Raw genomic sequence first — 26,149 nt, forward strand, 5'->3', positions numbered from 1 at the left:
ATAGCGCGAAGCTTCCACACGCGCTGTGTCTCCGCGGTAACGCGCTCAAGCAACGTGATAAGATGCGTGGATTGATGGTCTCAGATGCAGAGGCAACTGTGATTTGTCCTCTGCCACCCAGATTGAGGCAAGTCACTACGCCACCACGAGAACTTAAGAGCACATTGGGAATTGGGCATTCCAAATTGGAGAGAAAATCAAGAATTATTTTATTTTATTTTTTTTCAAACAAGCAGACTAAACTCCAAATGTCAAATATGTAAATGTAACCAAGGTCCTTAAAGGAAATAAATCCTTCAAATAAATTCTTACTTGCCCATCCTTTTCTTAAAAAAAAGCACTTACAATGGAAGTTAATAGGGCAAAGGTTAAAATACTCACTGTTTCAAAAGTATAGCCACAAGATGAAAACAATATACATTTGAACATGACTTTAGTGATTAAAGTGCTTTCTATTAGATATGTCCAATTTTACATGATGATGTAATGTCAACAAACCCTTAAATTACTTTGAGCTGTCTCTAGATACTCGAAGCGATGCTCCTGCGCAGGACGTCACGCAACCGTGAAAGACGACCGTCTAAATTAGAAAAACATTTGAAAAACAGCGCGGACGAACGCATTTACATTTTCGGTGTGAACGACCCCTACTTGAATCAGAATCTGCCGTCTTCCGTTCCAGCAGGAGGCACTACCGCAGTTTTCAGTGAAGTGTCCTTCGGCGCTGCGTTCTCTTCGCACGGTGTTTTTTTTTTTCTTCATGCCAAAGCAGGCATGAAGAAATATTATATTACATTTTGTCAAAAATTACAGATGATGTGGTTTATGACTGCGACTTCCGCATAGGTGTTTCTCTGTGACAGGAAGTAAATTTCAACAATGGAGATTTAACTGTTTATTCAGAAATTTAGTACAGCACTCATTCATATCTGTTTAGTCTCATGAACTCGTCGGAAGGCTCGTTTTAAAAGGGGTTCTGCATGAAAAAGCATTAAAGTTAGTCATACAGTGGTGACAGCTTCTCTGCAGTGCTGCGCTGAATGGGATATGGAGGATGGATTGCTGTTTATGTGAAATATTGCAATGTTTGCTTTTACTGTCGCTGATTGCCTTACTTTTGGTAAATGCATTTGATATTGTTAGTTATCTAGATTTGATAGACTGTTAGTTTATTGCGTGTGTGGTTTTGATGGTTTGTCTTAGTTTCTCAATGCCAGTCTATTATTTTGTTTTTAATGCATTTTATAAATAATATATTTACAATTTTGAATACAATGAATTATTATAAATGAGCCTATGTGGCAATTTTGTAGCAATCTGTGGTCACAATGTAGTTTAGCTTCACCCATTCATCCAGCTAAACAGGTAAGTGGCACCTTCATTGTGTCATAACCTGTTTGTTCATGTCCGCAGGTTGCTGTGATTGCTCATGTCAGTGCTACGATTGTAGATCAGACTCGCCATGAAAAGGAGAAATACTTCTATACTGTAGAGGGCAAGAAGGAGTCTTTCAACAGTCTGTTGGAGCCTCACTCACTGGAGCTGTCTGTGGTCGTCCCTTCATACAATGAGGAACTCAGATGTGAGTTGTTTTCATAGGCATTCACATCACAGTTTTATTCACTTGATGGAAAATTATGTTTGGCAATTTAGTTATAACCAAAAGGATGCCATTGCTGTGACTACAATATGATGCATTATACATTTAACCCATTCTAATCAAATGTTTAATAATTTGATACTCCCCTGTAATTAAAGCTAAAATCTGATTTAAATTTTCATAGCTGATTTCGAGACACAAATCGCCTTGGATTATTTACTGTTCCACTGTAATTTTGAGTGCTGTCAAAAATTGTTCCGTGGTTCAAATCGACCTTAATTTTACAATGTGGTTTCAGCTGGAGTATCAAAATAGTATTTGTTCATACACCATGTTTTTTCCACACAGTCCAACACTTCTATTTTCAGCCTTCTGCATTATCAGAATCAGAATGTGCTTTATTGCCAAGTATGCTTACACCCCCCACCCCCACACACAAGGAATTTGTCATGGTGACAAGCTTCCAGTGCAAATAGAATACCTAAAAAATAATATATACAACATATACATACAAACATTGAAATATGCTTATAAACAGTTAAATAAGATATGACTGATAATTATATAGAGGAAACTACAGTAGGGCAATAATGTTGCTCAAATATATTGTATACAGATATACTGTTATGTGCAAGGTGATTTAATGTATTGTGCAGAAGAGGTAGGATATGTCAAATAAATATAAATGGAATATAAATATGAATGAATAGTTGAATATGTACTTGATTGTATTGCCACAGTGGAGAGTATTGGGGCAGTATTAACCGTTTATAATGTGAACGGCCTGTGAGACTAGAATGTTCTGGTGCTCAGTGCTCTGTAGCGCCGGCCAGAGGGCAACAGTTCAAAAAGGTAGTGTGCTGGGTGAATGGGGTCCAAAGTGAAATTTTCAGCCCTTTTCCTCGCTCTGGAGGTGTACAGTTCTGGAGGGTGAGAAGGTGAGAGCCAATAATCCGTCTGACTTGGAAGCAGAACCAAACTAGACAGTTATTGAATTGCAGAGGACAGACTCAATGACTGCTGAGTAGAACTGTATCAGAAGCGCATGTGGCAGGTTGAACTTCCTCAGCTGGTGAAGTACAACATTAGGAGGGTATTCCTCCTAAAGTCCACTATAATCGCCACTGTTTTGAGTGTATTATGACTTGTATTAATCTAATAGTTAAATCGTGTTATAATATAAAATCTTTAATTTATATAATCATTTTATAAAAAATTATTTAGACTCGTCCCTCCTAAAGCTAAAATCGAAGTTCCAGTGAGGCACTTAAAATGGAAGTGAATGGGGCCAATTTTATTAAGTTAAAAGGGTTTAAACGTAGAAATGCAAAGCTTATAATTGTACAAAAACAATTCTTCTGTTAAAACTTGTGTATTAATTGAGCTGTAAAGTTGTATATATCATGATTTTTCCATCGTTTGAGGGTTTGTTGACATTACACCTTCATGGCAACGAAGTTGTAAAATTGGATATAACTTTAAACAGAAAAGGTTAGCAAGCAATATTATCACACTAAAATTATGTTTACACGCACATTTTTTTCATCTTGTGGCTATACATTTGAAATGGTGAGTATTTTAATGTTTATAGTTTGGCCCCATTCACTTCCATTGTAAGTGCCTCACTGTAACTTCAATTTTTGCTTTTTTTAAAGAAGGAGACGGAACTCACTTTTTTATTTTAGTAATCAATATTATGCCACAAATGCTGTCGATTAAGTTGAACTTATATTGAACCTGGCATATTCCTTTTTAAGATAATTAATGTGCTCTTAACAATAAGAGGATTTAAGTTTGTTATGTATGTATCGGTCTTGATGGATGAAGCCATGGAATACCTGGAGAACAGACAGGTGCAACAATTGCTTATGATTTCCTTACATTTTATTGTAAAGTAGTGTTGTAAATTGTTTGGTTAAATTCTGTTATGTGGTAGAGTGGGGCGGTAGAGCATTCTTGCATATCTTCAAAAACTTGAGCTGAGGTGGAACTTGTGGGATTCTTCATTAGCAGTGTGCTTTTCTTCACCACAAGACAGTGATTTTTCTAAAGTCTGACTATCTAACCAAGGTATTGGTCTCCTGCTGACTTTCTAGAAGAAGAATCCATCATTTATCTATGAAGTCATTGTAGTAGATGATGGCAGCAATGACAAAACTACAGAGGTAAAAGGCTTTATTTGACCTTAACCCTTTAAGCTCCTAAAGATTTCCTGTTTCAGTGGCATACTTAAAATTAAAGGCCTAAATCTTAAAAAAATGTAATGGTATAGATTAGGGTTAATTTGGAGACTCCCATCCTAACGAACTGCTGAAAAATCACCAAAAATTTACTACCCCCCTTATATTTTTGCTTGTAGATTATTTGTCTCAAGGTATAAATAAGGTAACTCCAAAAAACGCTTTTGTTTTGTTCCCAATCATGCCATCTTTAATTGAGTTACATTTTGTGTTGATACGACAAAGCAATCAAAAGTTATAGCATTACAAAAATTATTTATCCTTGTGTTCAAAAATACCTCCAAGTTTTCAAAAGCCTCTCAGAACAAATTAAATCTAATAGTTGTACATAAGATCTAATTACACATGCAAATACAACAATGACTCAGAGTTTCCGCTAGAAAAAAATGGTGCCGGTCACAGAGGTTTTGTTTTACGGACATTTTGATGATATGCCGGTCAAATATATCGCCTCTTAATTAGTCAAGTTGAGGAAAACTGGAGGCAGTCTATGTAACTTAAAAAATGACACAATCAGGCCGTATAGAAGGCAACATATTATTATTAGCTTAACTTTCAAATAGACGAAAAAAAAAACATGAACGTCCGATTGGCGTCAATCAACGCCAATTGTTTTTTACTGTGGTTTCACACACATTCACTTTTTGAAACATTGAGGCACGGATGTACCTAATACAAATAAATAAAACATCTCCAGTTAACTAGCAGATCATTCATTTAGTCCGTTATTAAATAAGAGATCTAGCGCTAAAATATGTTGTTTTTGAAATCAAGCTGAGCGCTCGTGTCCGCTGCTATCAGTTGCATGGACGACGCGCTGCGCGAGTTGCGCAATCTTCACTAGGACGCGCGTTTCAATCTATCGCCGTTGCTGGTGGATTACAAGCCTTTGACTTCGATTGTATAAATGGTATGTTAAAGGTTAAAGGTCAAATGGCTAAAAACTTTTATAACAAATGAAAATAGTTTCTGGTTTTGCATTCCCAGAGGTATATTTAGAAAATTGGGTGGAATTGATTTTCTATTGAGATGTGATTACACTGTTTCCAGACTGCCAATCAAATTATCTTCCTTTCACCAACAGATTTTATTATATTGGAAGTTATTATATAACCACAACTTTTCTCCACATAAAATCCCAATATGGAACAATAGATTTATTGTTTCTAAATATAAGTCTCTATGTGTTCTTGAGTGGCTTGAGAAAGGTATTTGGTCAGTTCTTCACTTGATAGATGAAGATGGGAGATTGTTAACTTTTAAAGACTTTTGTGCTAAATATAATATACAATGTGAACATAAACATTTTGAGCGTGTCTTAAATGCGATTCCAAAAGTTTTATAAATCTTGTACAAAACACTTCTGTCAACATATTTGATGGACCTTGTGAACTTCCATCCCTTCTCTTCAATGGTAATGACCTCAGAGCAATGCTTCCCAACAAACTTATCCGCTCTTGTTTCAATTCTATAGTATATCCGACACTTCTGTATAATAACTGTGTTTTGCAATCTTATGATAAACAAACTATTAGAAAATTGCGAACACAGTATATTAGCTTTCCAGTGGCTCCTAAAGCTAAGGAAACTCATTTTAAAATATTCAATGGGGTATACCCGTCAAGTGAATTTTTAAGACAACGATTTAATTTTGAAGTAAATGCCTGCACTTTTTGTCAAAGTGACATAGAGACAACTGATCATCTTTTTTTTTCTTGTCTGTTTTCAAATACTTTTTGGGAAAATATGTCCTATTGGTTGGAATCAAAGATTCGATCACTGCCCACTTTTGCTAGGGAACATGTTATGTTTGGAATGATGTTGGAAGAGAAAAGAAATGATTTTCTTATTAATGTAATGTTGATACTGGGCAAATTTTTTATTCACAAGTCAAAAGGTATGAAGACGAAACCTTATATTTCTATATTTAAAAGAGACTTAATTTGTAATTTCTTTCCAGCGTTGGAATGTGTAAAAAGTAAAAAGGCCCAGAAATTGGCTGGAATAATAAGAGACCTTGAGCTCTTAAAAGAGGAATAAAGTGACCCCTCTGTATTTGTATTTTTATTTTATATAAGTTTATTTATTGATTTATTTATTTTTTATTTTAACTGATATGTGCCTTGCCTAATACTTATTTATCTGTACTTACCAATGCCATTATAGATGTATATTCTGTTTTTTTGTTCTGTTCTTGTGGTCAATAAAAAAAAAAAAAAAAAAAAAATCTATCGCCGTTGCGGAGACTCTCTATTAATTCCGGTGAAATCACAAAATAAAATGCACACAAACATGTCCCTGCTTGATATAGACTGTAACCATGCACTGATGAACATAGGCTATTCAGTTTTGATGATAGAGAAAAAAAACTGCACGAATGCGTGGATTAGAAGCACTGATCTATCTATAATGAGATGTTCCTGATTCACCATCGTCTGGCCTCTGAAAAAAGCTTTTAAAGCTAGTCTGCCTGGCCATATTTGAAACGTCTCACTCAATCGTTCATTGTTTAGGTCTATATTGCAGCCGTTTTAGGCGTGCGCTTTATTTGAAATGCAGCATGCGATGTTGTTTCATAACTTTCAAACGATAGAGCCTGTTCCTTTATAACATAGCAAAAGATCGGTGTATTTTTGCTTTATGCATTTTAGGCTTATTCTCAAATTCAGATTGTGTTAGGGGGACGGGATTATTAGGCAGTTTTAATCGGACAATTTGACCGGAGAGATTTAATTTTGTCGGACAATTTAATTACCGGACAACGGAAACCCTGCAATGACTACAGGGATGCTGTCTCTCCAGAGCATGCAGGCATGAGGAACGAGATCTCATTCAGTTCCATTCTGTGTCATTTGAGCCATCATTGATTCTGTGTCATGTACTTGGCACCATCTCCTGGTGGCCCTATGTAATTAGAGTGAACAATCCTCTCTGCCTTAAGTCATCTGATCCAGGAAGGCTAATGTGTTTTAGCCAGATAGCACATTATTTGCTGTGTGGATTATCTAATGATCTATTCATCTGATTAATTTTGCATCCTCAGGTTGCTTTGAGATACACAAAGAAGTATGGAGCACAAAAAGTGAGAGTGTTGACGCTGGTGAAAAAAATAAATGCATTATTCAAAGACAAAGTTCTCCTCATTCCAGACTTTCCGTGACATTTCTCAAATGAAAACTTGCTTGTTTAAAGGAGACCTATTATGCCCATTTTTACAAGATGTAATGTAAGTCTCAGGTGTCCCCAGAATGTTTCTGTGGAGTTTCAGCTCAAAATACCCCATGGATCATTTATTATACCATGTTGTAAATGCCTCTTTTTCTGTGGAATCAAAAACACGCTGTTTTCGTGTGTGTCTCTTTAAATGCAAATGAGCTGCTGCTGCTCCCCACCCCCGACATAGCTCTGGTCTCCATGAAATACAATCAGAGATAATGGTAACTTTAGCTGCATTAGTCGTGGAATCTGCTAACGTGCACGTTCGGAAAAGCGATTTGACAAAATATAAAGTGCGATACTTACATCTTCAGGATATAAAGCTGGAACATGAACAGTTGGTACTGATCCATGCTTGAGAATCAACTTTTTTGAAAATCCTGCTTTATATTCACAAAGCAGTCTGGTGTAAAATGATTTGCACAAACATACACACATTTATGTATGTTTTAGGGCGCATTTCCTTCAAAAACAAAACTTGTCCTGCATCTTCAGTTGCTCTGATGCCGGGAGTATGTGAAGACTCATATGTTCACTTTTACAGCCAACGACAGAACACTTATGATGCTTACGAAGCTGAGACATTCTTCTCACTGTATCTGCTCCAGCACAGAAAAAAAATGGCAGACTGTGTGTAGATCTCTCAGGGGAGGATCTAACTCTAACATGACATCACTTTAGAGCAGAAATGAAAACCGTTCATTTTGACACTGTTTTTTATTAATAGAAATATAAGAAAGAGGAGTGGGTGGACTTTTAACATTGTAGGGTGGTTCTGTACACACACTGCCGACTCATATTTATGTACAAACACTATGTAAAAGTGAATTTTGCATAATAGGTCCCCTTTAAGACATAACAAAAATGCAATACTGTATCCACTCAGTTGGGAATGGATCATAGAAAGTCATTAATTAATAGATTGTATGTCGTTTCACCTTATGTAGTTAAAATATGCTCTCAATCTCAGCTAAGAGCACCTATCTAGTTGATGAAATTTTATAAATGTTTTCTTGCTGTGTTTGTTTCTGCTCAGGGTACACTAAGCTGCCGCGGGCGGCTCATTCTTATGGCTGATGCAGACGGAGCCACTAAATTTGCTGACATTGAAAAGGTGGAGGCTGGTCTTAGGAGCATCAGCCACAAGCCTGTGAGACACCTCTTTTTGTAGACCAAAAATGACAAGTAGGATATTGTAATTCTCAGAGTAGTTGGTATGTAAAATGAAATATCAGAATACATTGTTATTTGAAGCTTAGCCAGAAGATGTGATTCGATTACAGCATGCTAAAGCCAACAGGCCTTTCCTTGCCAAAACATCTCTGTGTGTCTGAATATGTTGCACTCATGTGTCCACACAGGATAACATGGCGATCTCATGCGGGTCCAGAGCTCACCTCGAAATAGAATCAGTGGCTCAGGTAAAGTGTAAAGTAAAAATCCATAAGTGAATGGACATTAAATATTGATTTGTGGCACAAAGCAAATAGGTCTCATATCATCATGAAGGGGTTTATTTTGCAATATGACTGGCTGAGTGTAGATTATCCTGCTTCTAAAATGGCTACTTACCAAATAAATAAGTAAAAGCTGATGAAATTGACCTGTTGATTTGTGTTGATATTATGTTATAAGAAAGAGGCAGTGGAGTAATATGAGAGATGGTTGCCTAGGGAAACATCAATTCTACAGTTAAAGCTGGAGTGTGCATTTTCTTTGACACTAGCACTACCGAACAGAATTGCAAAAATAAACGTTTTAGAAAACTTTCTGAATACGCCCCTTGCATGCAGTTGTTCAGATAGTCCTGCCCCCAACTCACGCCATTGAGAGCGAGGATGTAGGCATGTATGCAGTTAGACAGGCAGGTAAGCCATACAAATATTGCATTTGGGGCTGAATGAAATGATTGCACGGGCCTTTTACAGTCCTGTGACTGCACAGATAATAATAATATATATATATATATTTTTTTTTGTATCAGAATACTTGATTCATTGATAGCTTTCAGCATGCAAAGAGTCTTTCAACCAGTATAACAAAAAATGCTTCTGGTATAAATTGCATATTCTAGCTTTAAGCAGTCATTTACACAAATATTTTCTGCATCTAACCAACCAGAATCAAATATTCCAGAGAGCCATGTAATGAGCTTTTTTATTTTTCTGTTGTTTCATGTAACAGCGGTCTGTATTCCGATCGTTCCTGATGTTATGGATTCCACTTCCTAGTGTGGTTCTTCTGCGTAAGGGGGATTAAAGACACACAATGTGGGTTTAAGCTTTTCACTCGTGAAGCAGCCTTGAAAACATTCTCCAGCCTGCATGTGGAACGCTGGTAAGACAGCTTCAAAAAGCTCCACAATTTGAACACCCAGCACCACATTCTGAAAATGATGTTAATATATTTATGGAAATGTCTGAGTATATCTCTGTTGTACATCTTTGTAGGGCGTTTGATGTAGAACTTCTGTATATTGCTCAATGTTTCAAAATCCCTATAGCAGAAGTGGCGGTTAACTGGACGGAGATTGAAGGTTGGTGAGATAAAACAGGGTTCCTGTGGATCCGTAAGTCTTAAAATGTCTTAAATTCTTAAGACAAGTATTAAATATCTTAAATGATACAACAAAAGTCTTAATTTTCATTTAAAGAGGTCCTAAATTTGGGGGTGGAAAGATTGGAATCGTGATATGACCTAATGCTATTTATCAAACTTAAAAAGAATACAATTTAATTAAATAAATGCATGTGCTGCATCTTTCATAGTGAAAATGTGGCATTGTATTTTCTTCAAGCACGCGGAGCTTGTGAGTGTTTCCAGCTATTACAGAGCAGTTCACAATCATTAAGCCATTTCGGAAATTAATTTACTTTTAATTGTTTATATTGTAATACGTTATTACACACATACACACATATACATACAAAGAAAGATTTTTAGAAGAATATCTCAGCTATGTAGGTCCATACAATGCAAGCGAATGGTGACCAGAACTTTGAAAGTCCATAAAGCATATATAGCCTGCATAAAAGTAATCCACAAGATTTCAGTGGTTAATCCATATCATTTGAAGCAATCTGATAGGTGTGGGTGAGTAACGGATCAATGTTTTAGTCCTTTTTTTATCATCAGTTATAATAAATCAGGTGTTGATATGCCCAAATAATGTGAATTGCCAAAAACAAAAGAAGAATGTGAAAGTGGACATTTATAGTAAAAAAAGGACTTGAATATTGATCTGTTTCTCACCCACACTTATCATATAGCTTTTGAAGACATGTATTTAACCACTGGAGATGTATTGATTAGTTTTATGCTGCCTTTATGTGCTTTTTGGACATTTTTCTAAAAATAGCTTAATCTATTTAAAAAGAAATAGTCAAATATTGTCCATTTCAATATTCCCCTTAGTAACAACATTTGTTTCCCCCTATTGTTTTTGGGCAGTCTCCCCTTTTCAGACTGTATTGGCAATAGAAAGACATTATTGTTTTAAATGATTATTGTTTTAAATGACATTTAAATAAAGTTTTTATTCACCTTAATGTAACCAAGGAGTTGTTTCATTGCACATTTAGGGTCAAAGTTGGTGCCGTTCTGGAGTTGGCTACAGATGGGACAGGATCTATTCTTTATCAGACTACGTTACCTCACTGGTGCCTGGAAGCTGGAGTCTGAAAGAAAAACTCAGTAGCCCTTGTTTCTGCTAGTGTGCTGTTCATGGTCTGACAGAGGCTTGTGGGGGCCAACGGTTAATTCACAGCCCACTGCCACAAATGAAATGCACTGTGGAATCAGTGAACAGCATGACCATTTTATCATTACTGACCGTGCTGTAAACACATAAGAGGATTGTTCATGTATTTAAAAAAAAAAAAGAAATATTTTTTTTTTGACATAATATGTGAAGTTTTGGTTTAAAAAGGGTAGATGGTTCTTGTCCAAATTAAAAATATTATTGCAATATTATTGCAACAAATATTGCATTTACAATAAATTTGAAAATTGAATGTGAAAAGACAGAGCCCATGATGCAGAGTTTTTACATTTCATCAGATTTTTATTTTATTTGATCAAGGTTTTTAAAAGACTGCTGCCTTTAAAACAAGAACAAATATCTGTTTGTGAAATCAAATCGATATAGGCCTGCTCTCGGCAAAGTAATTTTTATTTATATGCAACATTACTAGTCTTCATGAATAGCAATTCCAACATTAAAAAAATGGTGTGGATTTTTTAAATAAGTGCCACTCTAATCATATTTTCTCTCATACATGTATGGTTTAAAAACCGTCACTGACAGTGTATGTATGGCCCATGGTCTGGCATATGTACTCATGGTTTTTTAATGTGATTTACTCAATGGGCTGCTATGCATCATGGGGAGGGTATCCTGTTTGTCTCCTTATTCAGCTCTTTTATTTTCCCTACCAGGGACTATTTCAATGTTTTCTAATGTAATAGACTAGTTTAGGTAGGTAGTTTTAAGCATCTATCGAAATATTGCATTTCCCAATCACTTAGTCTTAAATATAGAGACAAGTCAACAATGTATGTGATGTTATGAACCTTGATTGGAGAGGATCATTTTGCGGTGCACTTTTATAAGAAACTAATTCCCCTACCAGACTCGTTTGATCAAAGAACGCACTAAATATGCGGGCTGTCATTATTGGGAGTATAGTTACGTTCCCCTGCAGTTGTTGTAAACTGTGAAAATGTAAAACTTCTAGACTCTCTGTCGCCATCCTGCCTTGCGTCATTAACTGGACAAGTCACTGTATGCACACAATTGAAATGTATCCATCCGCACTAAGGAACGCGGGAGAAATAGGTCTATCGATAAAACGTGTTGGCGCTCGGCCAATATTGCACTCTGTTTTGACTATACACTATGGGAGCTACCTAACACCCACTTTTTCTATTAACTTTATTTACTGCTTTAAGGGCTGAATAGTATAGCAAGTGTTATTTATAAAGAATGCAGCATGTCAAGATTGAGATAAAACACTTAGGGTTTGTTCCCGTACTCGTTTGAAATAAGTTGAATGTTGACGTTCCTTATCTTTCTTTTGCATGTCAAGTGATGATAATTACAATACATGACTTTAACCGACACTGCCCAGACACAATCACTTCCACTTTTCGGTGCCAAAAGGTGCATCCGCACCTTTGAAATGATAACATCTGTACGCGTTTGTCATCTGATCCTCAAACGAATTAAAAGCGAAATGCTGTTGACAATATTAACCCGTTTTCTCCAAATAATAGGCCTGTAAGTGAGTATGGGATTTTGAATGGGATGAGGAGCTCTCTGTGTCTGACGTCCTGGGAGAGTTCCAGAGCTGCGGATGAATTCCGCACGAAGGCGCTTAGGCTCCAGTCTGGCTGACGCCGCGCTCTGTGCTGCCGGAGCGTCCAAACACACGCGCACACCTCCAATCTGCGCGAGAGTGTGCAGCGCGCGCGACTTCTCATTCGACTGCGCGGAATATTGTTCGGCTCGTCGGACAAAGGTAAATTATTAAACAGCTGTTTTTATTATCACACCTGGTATTACTTAGAATATATGAATTGCTTAAAACTTAAAAACAATGTTTTCTAAATTACAAAAAAAAAAAAAAAGGCGTGGGCGCTTATGACAAGTGTTTGTGTTTTTCCCCCCCGGTTGTACTCCTCACACACTTTATTTTCCCGCTTCATGATAAACTTGTTGCTTCTTTTCATCTACCGTTGGAGGCGGAGTAAACATTGACATTGTTATGACACTTGCCGTGTTTTCACGCTGATCCGTACAGTGATACATTGTGACAATTGTTTTTAACTGGAATATATTTGTGTGTGTTTTAAATAATGGCTCAATGAACCATTTGATTCTAAAACAAAGGAGAGTCATGGAAAGGATGTGTATGTGTGCGTTTGCGGGGGAGTAAGGTGATTAAAGCCTATCTCAGCACTCAGACTGAGAGACGCCAGTTTCATAAGGATACACTGCCTTTGAGAACTGATATATTGTGCCTCCATTGATCTGCCTGTCTCTGCCTGTTTGAATTGATCATTTCATGCACTGCTATTAGACCTTTTATGTGATCACATTTAGGCGGTCTCATATCATTATTTAGTTTACGATGTGTTAACACCTCTAATTTTAGGTGGAAAATATTTTCAGAAACCTATCATTCGCCTTGTTCGGTCAAAGATGGAATCAAACATCTCCGGTTTCAGATGCTCAAACAGCATTGATTTTTAGCAGATCTTTTTACATCAGAATGCCTTGACAGGAAAGGGAGAGGAGGTGAAGTCCAATGAGAAACACAGTAGGCTATATGACCTGTTGACTGCAACAATAACTCAACAACCAATGAAATCTCTGATGTGAAGTATTGAATTTGATTGGCACAGGAAAATGCGTTTCTTCAGCATCTTTAACAGATTACGCCCGAAAAGGGTAAATCTCATAAAACCTGTCAAGAGCTTGACCTTCGGATATGTACCTCGAAATCAAAAGAAAGTAATACAAATTAAATGTTGCTAGAAGAAATTTAAGCCAAATTTTGGGACTGATTTATTTTTTTTGTTTTGCTTTGTGACATTATTTTCATGTCAATTAAGCACATTTTGTCCCCCAATTCTTCATTACAGTAATGTAAAGAAATCTAAATCTCATTACTGTAATGTAATTAATAATATATATATATATATATATATATATATATATATATATATATATATATATATATATATATATAATTGTCAAGTAGTTATACATCATAGTTGTATTTGTTGCACCGCCTTGATTTATACTCATTTAACCCTTAAATTCATACCTCGGGTCTTTAGTGACCCGGAACTCATTCCAGCCCCTGTACCTCATCCATTTTTTGGAGTCGTCCCACTCCTCTTTCGGATTCCTCAATCTCTCTCAATATAATAGTAATTGCACAATTTTTTTATGTATTTTTTTATGCTTTAAGTACCAAAAGTGTGTAGGGTCATTAGAGACCTTAGAATGTTATAGTGTCTGTTTTTTTCTTTTTTTTTTCCTGTAAATTATAATCGCATGATTTCATATCTATAGACTGTAGGTCTGAAACGATTAGTCGATGTTATCAACAACGTCAGCAATAAAAAAAATTGTCAATAAAAATAATTGTTGTCGATTAGTCATTTCATCTCATTTAAAGAAACATGGGATCACATTAAACTCTAATGATGATGCACAAGAGCAGCACAGCAGCTCACTCCTGACTGAGGAGAGGAAGAATTTACAGCTCACAGTCCAGATGCACTCTAAACTTTCACAGCTTCAGGTGATGTACATCACAAAGTATGTAATTATAATGCAAACATACAAAATAAGTAAATACAGAAGCACACACGTTGTGGAATAAGCAGAGCTGGAGCTCTTTAAAGGAAAAATCCCAGCGTTACATATTTAATGCAGTTATATTTAATGCGTTATAGCTTTTTAAAGTTCAAATACTTCGGAAGCAGGTCATGTAATTAAGGACCATCTCCAAAACTGGCATTTCTCTGTTTGTTCAGCACCTCTTCTATGAGTTGCGTGAATGTCCCGATCTAAGGGGGAGAGATTGAAACCACCTGGCTGAGGCACACTCTGTCACGGGGACACTCATCCCTTGAGCGCACACACCAAGAAATGCACACTGCAGCTAGATTATTACATGATGGCTTGCTACTTATTAAATCATATGTGCCACTGTGCATTTCTTATCGTGAAGAAAATTGCCTATATGCAGCTTTATTAATAAGAGTTTTTTTTTTGTGTGAGTTAAATATGGATTGAAGTGAACAGAAAGGTGAGAGAGGGTAGACTTCGCCCTATTAAACACTGCAACAACATATGTTTTTGATTAGTTTTTGTTTTGGCTTGTTTTCCAAATAAAATATCTAAAACTCATTTAAAACAATGTACATTTTCTTTATCAGCTTTACTGCAGAACACATTTTTTTATCTGGGAATGTTGAATATAATATTAAAAATACAAATATTTTGAAATATCAAAAAATTCTTTGAAGATGCATTCACCTGAAAAGCAGCAAATAAGATATTTAGACTTGCTTTTAGAGAATAGATCTTGAATAGAAGTATATTTTGTCTTTACTGCACTCGCAGAAGTATAACCAAGTAAAAAATACACTTATATACAAAATACTCTTCTATTTAAGATAAGCAAGTCTAAATATCGTATATGTTGCTTCTCAAGTAGATGTATCTTGTTTTAAGGATTTTTAGACCATTTTAAATGGAAAACGAGACAAAAACACTTGATAACAATAGTTTTTTTTTTTGCAGTGAATTTCTTTATTGAATTAAACTTAATAAAAAGTATTTTTTACCACCTTTAATTCAGTGAATGCCATTTAGAGGTATTTTTAAAAGATGATTTTGTCCTCTATTGTTAGTAAGCACGTTTAATACAACCTTTTAAGTCGGGGCAGAAGCAGAATAATCGGTTAAGAGCTAATGATAATCAATGCAATAATTGTTGAATAATCGGTCTAATAACCGTTAGATGAATCAATTATCAAAATAATCGTAGTTGCAGCCCTAATATACTTAAGTATACTATCTGAGGATATATATTTATTTGTTTATTAAAAGACAAAGGAGTACTATATTCTTTCAAAAAATACTATATCAGTTTGATTTTCTGTTCAACATTGGTGAATTTTCAGTATCTCATATGCATGTAAACATACATAATGTACAGTATATGCTGTTTCTTATTCAAGGTGGTATTGTTGTTTCAGTGATTGACATTTGACATTGCTATTTGATGAAGTAACAATGTTAAAGTAAACTATAGCAAGTACAACATATGAACTGTTATATGATTTATGATTTAGCTATTGGCATTTGGGTGTACTATTGAAATGATGTACTGTAAGTTGTGCATCAATTTAGACTCAAAAAGTGCCTGAGAAAACACGTGTAACTTTTGTCTAGCTTATGTGTTATGCGTAGTTTTTGTGTATCTTATGTGTGAAATGTAGCTCAATATATTTTTGACAGCCAGTTGTTTCTCATGACATTTCAGTGAAAGGAATGAATCCTGTTCTAGATTTGTCCTGATTTGTTGCATTTTAAAATTAAACATTAAAATATATAAAAAATATATTTATTCTATTAATTTCTAATTTTCTTGAAAATTTATAGAAAATTTCACACTATCTGGGCATTGAAAAACTTGAAAATCTCTGCTATTCTGTGTTCTTTTCAAGGGGCTTCACCTCTGTTTCAATCCATTAATGAAAATCTGACATGCTGCTTTTTTTCTTTCACCAGATAAAAGCGGTAATACCCAGACTGGTGACTCTCTCACGAAAACATCTCTGTCAGGGGGCTTCCTTTAAGCCTGGCTGTCTCCTTGGCTGTTAAGATTTAAACTAAGACTCTTGTGTTCCTGGGTAGAAGTGATTTAGAACAGATTTCCCTTGTGTGCCACAAGCTTTGAGTAAAATCCTATCCCATGATGCACTCCACAACATCCATCACATCCCTCTTCTCCTTCACCAGTCCAGCTGTGAAAAGGCTGCTGGGCTGGAAACAGGGAGACGAAGAGGAAAAGTGGGCGGAAAAGGCTGTTGATTCTCTTGTAAAGAAATTGAAGAAGAAGAAAGGGGCCATGGAGGAACTTGAAAAGGCGCTTAGCTGCCCCGGCCAGCCCAGTAAATGTGTGACCATCCCTCGCTCCCTGGATGGAAGGCTTCAGGTATCCCATCGTAAAGGTCTGCCACATGTCATCTACTGCAGAGTGTGGCGATGGCCAGATCTGCAGTCCCACCATGAGCTGAAAGCACTAGACTGCTGTGAGTTTCCATTTGGCTCCAAGCAGAAGGATATCTGTATCAACCCCTATCATTACCGTCGTGTGGAGACGCCAGGTAGAGTTCCAGGAAAATGTTTGTGATCTGGATTAACCCCCAAAAATTATATAATATATATATATATGAGAGAGAGAGAGAGAGAGAGAGAGAGAGAGAGAAAGAACAGCCACAACATTAAAACCACCTGCCTAATATTGTGTAGGTCCCTATAACAGTTAAAGGATGGGCAAGGAGTAGGCGGGAACTGGCTGAACAATCAATTTAAAGGTTTAATGTAAAACTCAACTTAAAACATAAGACTAACGCAAACACAAGCAGCACGTCTGTGTGCGTCTCTCTCGAACTGGCACCTCCGGGTTCCCTTTATCTCGCTCTCCCGCTGATCAGCTGATTAAGCGCTGGCCGTGCACCATTTAATGTAGACTTTGTCAGTTCGAACCAATCTGGCCATTCTCTGTTGACCTCTCTCATCAACAGGGCATTTCCTTCCACAGAACTGCTACTCACTCACTGAATAGTGCCAAAAAAAACATCCAGAGTAAATTCTAGAGACTGTTGTGTGTGAAAATCCCAGGAGATCAGCAGTAACAGAAATACTCAAACCAGCCCATCTGGCACCAACTGACAAAGTCTATGGTAACTCAGATACCCGTTCTGTATAATTGTGGTGAAAAGAATAGCATCTCAGAATGCTATTCTGCGATGCGGGTTGGTGCTGTTTTGGGGTCTACACAATAATAGGCTGGGGGTTTTAATTCTGTGGCTGATCGGTGTGTGTGTGTGTGTGTGTGTGTGTATATATGTGTGTGTGTGTGTGTGTGTATATATATATCTGTGTGTGTGTATGTATGTATATATATATATATATATATATATATATATATATATATATACTATCTGTGTGTGTGTGTATGTATATATGTATATGTGCAGAATATGAATCTATAAGTGTGTGTATTTTTGTATTATTTATTTTATGTAATTTTTTTTAATATACATCTGCAAATATATATTTTTAATTACATACAGTATAATATATTTGTAATTGTTATTATATTCATCCAATTACTGCTTTAAAAATCAATACACATCACATTTTCTCTTTTCCTCTGTAATGATTATTGGTTTATGCATTAGTATAAATTTTTAAGTACACTCTCACTTCTCTCTCTTTCTTTCTTTTATTCACAGTGTTGCCACCAGTCCTTGTGCCACGTCACAGTGAGTTCAACCCCCAGCACAGCTTATTGGCAAAGTTCCGGAATGCTTCCTTACACAATGAACCTCTCATGCCACAGAATGCCACTTATCCAGACTCCTTCCCTCAGATGCCATGCAGCTCATTTTCTTCATCTCCCTCCAGCTCTTTAAATCAATCCCCAACTGCACACAGCTACCCCAACTCCCCTAGTAGTGGGACTGACCCTGGTAGCCCACCATACCAAATCACAGGTACAGCTCTACACTGTATAGTGAGTCTTTTAACCTGAAGGCATTGTTCGTCATCTGTTTTTCAATTGTTTTACTGTAAACCTGTGCTTGACAAACGTCTTTGACCTTTGCTCTGCATCTCACTTTTTTCAGCATCTTGCGTATTTCAAATCTCCTGTAAATGTGGTTTGACTTTGAATGTGGCACTGGATGCTGATTGGTAAACAACTTTAGTGTATCACTACGTAGCACCCATAGCTGACAGTTATTCTTGTTGCCTATCAACATTCTGTTTACAGCAAGGGACTATATTTTGTGGTGGAAGTATGGCATTTAATAATTTTACTTACAAAATATAAAATTTTAATGAAGAGTTGTGTTCTTAATATTTGTATTATGTGGTGACCGTTTTAGAAAAGCAATAACGCACTCTAGGCTGTTCCATATTGTGAATATAGTCATGGCTGAAGCGGTTGCAGACTCAGCTGTGACTATATTCACAATATAGAACACCTCTCATGCCTTTTTGCTGAAATATTGTTTTTTTTTATTTATTTATTTTTATCCACATATAAGTTGGGTTTTATCCACGTAGGAATGCCATGTTTTTAGATTCTGTTTCATATTAAATAGAACATCAACTTTTAAAAATGGTTTGAGACACCTGCATTCTGTTTTATCCGTTTTATGCTTTATCTGGCTTTTTTAGTTGCAAGAATGCATTCATTGGTATTTCTTAGGCAATTTATTTGGTGATTTTCTTTTTTAATATTTTTTATCTTTGCTTTATTATAAATCCCTCAAATGAAAATTTGTGCCATAGAATCACATAAATAAAAAAATTCCCCATTATTCAAAACACATACGTTAACTTAATTGTTTCTTTGTTGCACAGCAGATACGCCTCCTCCACCCTACAGTATAATGGAAACCTCTCCCACTGAGGATGTGAAACCAGGAGAAACCTCCAAACCCATTAAACTCATTCTGTCAGCACCACATATAGGTGAGACACCTGCTAGTGTTAGACTAAATATACTTATGGTGCAGTAAGTACTTATAAAATGTACGATGCGAGTCGTTCTATATTATAGGCAATTTCCTCATTGTAGAATAATAGTAATGTCATGAAAACTTTTAAATAATGCAAATGGAAATATGGGACTTGTGTGACCTAACAATCTTAAACAGAACAAAATGGTCTTATACTTTAGATTCTTCAAAACAGCCACCCTGTGCTTTGTCAGTTTTGTAAACACTTCGCACATTCTGAACCAACTTCATGAGGTGCCACTTGGGATGCTTTTCCCAAGTTCCTTTGTATGATATTTGTCCAAATGTATGGTGGCATGTCTGGCATGGTTCAATGCTTAAATAGGCTACAAAGAGAAAATAAATATTTCATAAAGTTATCAGAGTGGTGTTGAAACATAATGATTATGAAATATGAATTGATATTGCCTATAAATGATTGAATGCATCATGAATGTGTAATGAGACCGGATAACTATGAGGTATGAGATGATAATATGTTTTATGAATGGCAGCAAGATACAGTATTTTCTTTGTTCTACCAGACTTGAGACCGGTGTGTTATGAGGAACCAGAATACTGGTGCTCAGTGGCATATTACGAGTTGAACAACAGGGTGGGGGAGACATTCCACGCCTCCTCACGAAGCATTCTGGTGGACGGCTTCACCGACCCCTCCAACAATAAGAACCGATTCTGTCTTGGATTGCTGTCCAATGTCAACCGAAACTCCACCATTGAACACACCCGCAGGCACATTGGAAAAGGTATACTTCTAGTATAGTATCTTGCTAAATCAGCAGAAAACGGTCTTTTAGAAAATCAAGCTGCTGTCGATTTTCCACTTAGAGCAATCGGACGGTTTTAAAATAGCGAATAAGTTCCATAGATTTACAATAAAGATCAGAATATCATAGACTTGGAGGTGGGCTCTTTTGACTTTGGCACATAAGAAACCACCTAAATTAACTTTAGGAAACAACTAGCAATGCCTAGCAACCACATATTAACAAACTTAAAACCCCTCAAAACCAGGGACTAAAAACATTCAAAGGAACGAAAACAAAAACTGAAAATAAACAAAAGATTTTGCAGATTTCCCTTTCAGTTGTTCTGGAGAGAAATGTTTATTTTTAAATGTTGGTAACCTGTTAATAACTGGTTACTTTCGTTCTGATAATTTTATTTGATTGAAACCAAAGTCTAAATGGGTTTAAAGTTTTTACATTTTCAGAATTATACCACATCCTGTAGCCTAAAGAATTAGAATAATTATAATTTTTTTTTTACATAAGAATGTGCTTTAATTCTCTAGGAAACTGCTGATCACACATTTCTTTGTTTTAATGCACATTGTGGATGTAGCCTTCCGTGACATGCTTTAGAAAACTATATATAATGACCAAGTATACATGCACGGTTAATCCAGATACAAGAAAACATATCGTAAACCTAAGAAAACAGTTGTTTCCCAGTCTTCACTGTATTATTCTTAGATATGGTGCATTAATACAGATTTGATGCATCAATGCAAATAATAAAACTTTAATTTTATTTTTTGTAATAAGAGCTTGAGAGCTCTGGTGACACTGCAACTGGTACATCACCCAACCTTAGCACAGGGAACTATCATTTAAAAAAGAATGTTAATAACCTTTTTTTTTATATCGTTCTAACCTGTTACCTATTGGAAAGGAGGCAGCGGAACACTGGAACCAAATTAAAAAATACATGTGAAAAACATTTTGGTTTTAGTTCCTGCTCAAAACACAAGCAGCTGTATAGCAATGACTTGGCAACCACCCACAAAAACCTTTCTTTTTTTGTCTTTGATGTTTTACAATTAAAAATAAATAAACAGAAAACATTGTATCGCTTTGAAAAGATAAATTTGCTCAGAATAGTTTTCCATTAGTTAATATGATTCAGAGAAAAGTAAAAAACAAAACTCACACTTTGTAGAGTTTTTATGCTGCCAGTTAATGTTGGCCACTCAACAATGCACTTTAGAAACCAAAAGAGAGTCTACACTAACCAAATGTTGGAGTTTCTCAGGGTGCAAGTTCAGCATCACTGTGCCAGTGTTGGAAAGACATTAAATGTTGCCATAGGTTACAGAAGTGTCAGGGAAAAGCATGTACACACACACACACACACACACACACACACCAGGCAAACCTGATCAGAGGCCAAGTTTGGGTTCCATCGACTTGTAAAAGATCCTGAATGGAAGAGTGCCAAGGACAACAACATAATCTGGATCAAGATAGTTCTGGAGAATGGATGTTATGAAGGTTTCAATTTGGCACATGATGAAATGTGATGAAAGTTGGGTTTGTGGTGTAGGGTTTGTGAGCACTCATATTTCTGGGATTTACCAAGTTTACCATATTTCTGGGATTTACCAATAATATCAAACATTTCCAATGTTTGTTATTATTATTATTATTATAAGATTATTATTGTTATTTTTCATCTGTGAACTTTGCGGTTGCACTAAACACATTTTTATAAAAGCCTCTTTGGAACCATTCCAAATGTGTCCTAAATGCTTATGGTATCTGGCTGCAATGAGTCGCCAAAGTCTAGGATGGCAGTGGCACATCTAACGGAGTATACATAATAACCAAACTGTTTATTTCAAAGAAATGGTTTTGTTATGGAAATGAAAGATATTAAGATATGAAGAGATTTACCTAATGTACTACTACAATGTCTCTGTAATAAGTGTATTGAAAGATGCTTTAGTTAAATAAAAATGACCAATTAAAGTCTCAAATATGCAATTAGTAACTCACTTTCAAACTCTGTGCTTCATTTCAGGTGTTCATCTGTATTACGTCGGTGGAGAGGTGTATGCAGAGTGTCTGAGTGACAGCAGTATTTTCGTACAGAGTCGGAACTGTAACTATCAGCACGGTTTTCACCCCACCACTGTTTGCAAAATCCCAAGTGGATGCAGCCTTAAGATCTTCAACAACCAGCTGTTTGCCCAGCTGCTGTCCCAGTCAGTAAACCATGGCTTTGAGGTGGTGTATGAACTCACCAAGATGTGCACCATCAGGATGAGTTTTGTCAAGGTAAATTGGTTTATTTAGTATAATATATAGTATATGCAAGTATCAATATTATTATTGCAAACTCTTAACCCTAAGTATTAAACCTTAAGCAAGCAGACAATTTTTGGCTGGTGGACGATAAAAGGGGCAGATAACTCTCACACTGAAGGAAGGGACCTGAGCCATATTTAGAGACCAGTTTATCACAGAGACGTGGGGGTGGGTTAAAAATAACTATAATAATATAAAATCCTGTTGATATCAAGTTTATTTATTTATTTAATAAACTTGTTACAAGCTTATATTTTTATTTTATTCATAGTAGTGACTTGCCTCAATCCGGGTGGCGAAGGATGAATCTCAGTTGCTTCCACATCTGAGATTGTCAATCCTCAGATCACCAATCCATTACCATGGAGACATAGCGCGTGTGGAGGCTTCATGCTATTCTCTGTGGCATCCACGCACAACTTGCCACACGCCCCACCAAGAGCGAACCACATTATCGTGACTGTGAGGAAGTTACCCTATGTGACTCTACCCTCCCTAGCAACCGGCCAATTTGAGACCTGGCTTGAGTCACTCAGCATGACCTGGATTTGAATTTGTGACTCTAGGGTAGCGTCTTTACTCGCTGAGCTACCCAGGCCCCCTACAACAAGTTTATTAAAACAAGTTCTATTGACAGCATTTGTGTTATAATGTTGATTACCAAAATAAAAAAAAAGGAATATATCACAATTATGTTAACGCATATCGTTTGCATCTTGTGTTGAAACTGTGTGTATTTGAATGTTTATGGATTGGCCCCCATTCACTTCCATTGTAAGTGCCTTACTGTAACCCAGATTATTTATTTTTATTTTTTAAAGAAAAGGAGGGACCAGTCAAAATGTAATTTTGTGGTAAATAACGTTATGCCACAAATGCAGTCGATTGAGCTTACCTTATATTGAACCTGAATATTCCTTTAACTTCAAGAATGCAGGTGCTGTTTAGCACTATCACAGATAATAAAAGATAACACCGTCATTCACAGGCCAGCAGCTCTCGAGTGGGTATGGCTTTCAAATAGATTATCTTCTATGTGTTGCTATGCAAACTTTATATGTAGTTATTCTAATCTTTGGCTTGCTGTTATATGGTAGTTGGACTGCCAAAACACACTTCAGTTCATCACAGCTCTGTTATTCTCTGACTTATTCAAGCTGATATGACACATATAGACTTCCCAGCTTGATTTCTATATGTTGTTGTTGTTGTACTTTTGTTTTTAAATGTGCTCTATATATAAATTATTTGACTTGAGAAACGCACAGGTTTGGATGTTTATTTTATAGTCATTTTATATTTATATTATGCACATACTTAAAACGATTATGTTGTGTGTGTGGCCATGTAAATGGCTTAAACTTTATCGGGGTTAAGTCATAAACCATTATGTTTTTTGCTTACCGTTATAAGCAAAAAACAATCGACACGCATAGATTTTTGCCCATAAACCTGATTTCACGTTGCATGTAAACACCTTTACTGAGGTTCTTTCTGACATATCCAATGTGTTTTGCACATGCCTGTTTACATTTTGAAGTCAATAGCAGAGAATAACCTGATGATTTCAAATCTCCTGTAAATGTGGTTTGACTTTGAATGTGGCACTGGATGCTGATTGGTAAACAACTTTAGTGTATCACTACGTAGCACCCATAGCTGACAGTTATTCTTGTTGCCTATCAACATTCTGTTTACAGCAAGGGACTATATTTTGTGGTGGAAGTATGGCATTTAATAATTTTACTTACAAAATATAAAATTTTAATGAAGAGTTATGTTCTTAATATTTGTATTATGTGGTGACCGTTTTAGAAAAGCAATAACGCACTCTAGGCTGTTCCATATTGTGAATATAGTCATGGCTGAAGCGGTTGCAGACTCAGCCGTGACTATATTCACAATATAGAACACCTCTCATGCCTTTTTGCTGAAATATTGTTTTTTTTTTTAATTTTTTTTTTTAAATCCACATATTAGTTTGCATCTAAAATAGTTCTGTAATCAGCAAGGTCTTGTATTATTGTCATTAATATTGACAGAAGCAAGTAGAATGAGCAAGAATTCAAAATTAAACCAATGCAGGATAATACAGAATATTTCTTTCTCACTCTTCTCAGGGCTGGGGTGCCGAGTACCATCGTCAGGATGTCACCAGCACCCCCTGTTGGATAGAAATCCACCTGCATGGGCCACTGCAGTGGCTAGACAAAGTTCTGACACAAATGGGTTCTCCGCACAATCCTATTTCCTCTGTGTCCTAATATATTTGATACAACAAAGCCAGAAGAACAGAATAAGGGTAATAAAGTTCACCAAAATAATTTGTAGCAACCCAGGACACAATGCTTTCTCTCTTGTGAAAATATCTATAGCTCTACCTGTACCATAATAACTTGCTGTAATGACAGTGATGAGATATGTGCAGTATTATGCCATTTAAAACAGTTGTGTGGTAAGACAAGCGTTGCATTTTGTAATTAAACAATAAAGATTGATACTTCACAGTATGTAGTAGTTGAAATCTATTCAGATAACATCTAGCAATTAGGAACCCAAAGAAATGTGGGTAACACTTTACAATAAGGTTCAATTTGTTAACATTAAATAATGTATTATGTATCATGAACTAACAATGAACAATATATTTTTAACTGCATTAAGTAATCTTTGTTAATGTTAGTTAATAAAATACAATTGTTCATTGCACAATTGTACATATACAATATTAGTTAATTGGGGTCTTGTTTTAATTTAGGGGATTTCTAAAAACAAAAATAGACAAAATTTTTGACATGTAGTCCACAGTATGTGTAAATGGTGAGCTTTTAAATTTAAGTGTAAAAAATTGCAGGCAGCAGTCCAAAAATAGTTCCTTTTAATTTGAAAATGTTGAAATTAACATTAACCAAGATTTCTTTTCTCCCCATTTTGGAATGCCCAATTCCCAATGCACTCTAGGCCCTCGTGGTGGCGTAGTGACTCGCCTCAATCCAGGTGGTGGAGGACGAATCTCAGCTGCCTCCACGTCTGAGACCGTGAATCCGCGCATCTTATCACATAGCTTGTTGAGCGCGTTACCGCAGAGACATGGCGTATGTGGAGGCTTCACGCTATTCCCCGCGGCATCCATGCACTACTCACCACGCGCCCCAACAAGAGCGAGAACCACATTATAGCAACCACGAGTTTACCCCATGTGACTCTATCCTCCCTAGCAACCGGGTCAATTTGGTTGCTTAGGAGACCTGGCTGGAGTCACTAACATTATCCAAGATTAATAAATGCTGTAAAAGTATTTTTCATGTTAACCAATATAAACAAATGGAACCTTACTGTAAAGTGTTACTGAAATGTGTTTAAGGTAGTGTTTGTTTCGTGTTCCATTTAGCTAATATGTGCCTACTATAGCATTTTCTGTCATTTTAGCGTTCTAGTTTTTGTAGTACACAGGTTCCCTCAAATTTGTGCCCGTTTATTTTTTTTGTGGCCATGAGAAATATGACGTTTTATGATGACATTTTTTCTTTAATTATATATTTGGTATCAACACTAACAAAGCTGAAAAATCCAGGTTATCAATTCTCACAACATCATTAAAAACTTTATTTGATCGCTCATAGTAACTCATCTTCGCTCATCTTTAAAATAATAATAAAAAATAT

At 36.1% G+C, this 26,149-nt stretch overlaps 2 protein-coding genes across 4 annotated transcripts; both read left to right on the forward strand.

Moving 5' to 3' along the window:
* The first annotated feature begins 790 nt into the window (after positions 1-790).
* On the forward strand, positions 791-10,775 carry LOC127636590 (dolichyl-phosphate beta-glucosyltransferase-like). Its single transcript, XM_052117215.1, is given in 8 exon segments — positions 791-1,120; positions 1,414-1,582; positions 8,093-8,206; positions 8,418-8,477; positions 9,241-9,267; positions 9,269-9,393; positions 9,507-9,592; positions 10,638-10,775. Coding segments are annotated over 7 exon segments (543 nt in total). The 5' UTR covers positions 791-1,120; positions 1,414-1,567; the 3' UTR covers positions 10,754-10,775.
* A 5,766-nt stretch (positions 10,776-16,541) lies between these two features.
* Positions 16,542-25,583, forward strand: LOC127636588 (mothers against decapentaplegic homolog 9-like). 3 transcript variants are annotated; one of them, XM_052117212.1, is made up of 7 exons: positions 16,542-16,968; positions 18,103-18,363; positions 19,238-19,348; positions 19,920-20,141; positions 22,198-22,454; positions 24,605-24,786; positions 25,446-25,583. In XM_052117212.1, exons 1-6 carry the CDS (start codon positions 16,554-16,556, stop codon positions 24,746-24,748), a joined length of 1,410 nt encoding a protein of 469 aa, XP_051973172.1. In that variant the 5' UTR covers positions 16,542-16,553; the 3' UTR covers positions 24,749-24,786; positions 25,446-25,583. The 3 variants fall into 3 exon arrangements, with proteins under 3 accessions (XP_051973172.1, XP_051973173.1, XP_051973170.1); XM_052117213.1 differs by lacking the exon at positions 25,446-25,583 and having other exon boundaries at positions 19,241-19,348; positions 24,605-25,016; XM_052117210.1 differs by lacking the exon at positions 25,446-25,583 and having other exon boundaries at positions 24,605-25,015.
* Positions 25,584-26,149: the final 566 nt, after the last annotated feature.

This window comes from Xyrauchen texanus, chromosome 44, assembly GCF_025860055.1.
Source record: "Xyrauchen texanus isolate HMW12.3.18 chromosome 44, RBS_HiC_50CHRs, whole genome shotgun sequence".
In the NCBI taxonomy this organism is placed as follows: Eukaryota; Metazoa; Chordata; class Actinopteri; order Cypriniformes; family Catostomidae; genus Xyrauchen; species Xyrauchen texanus.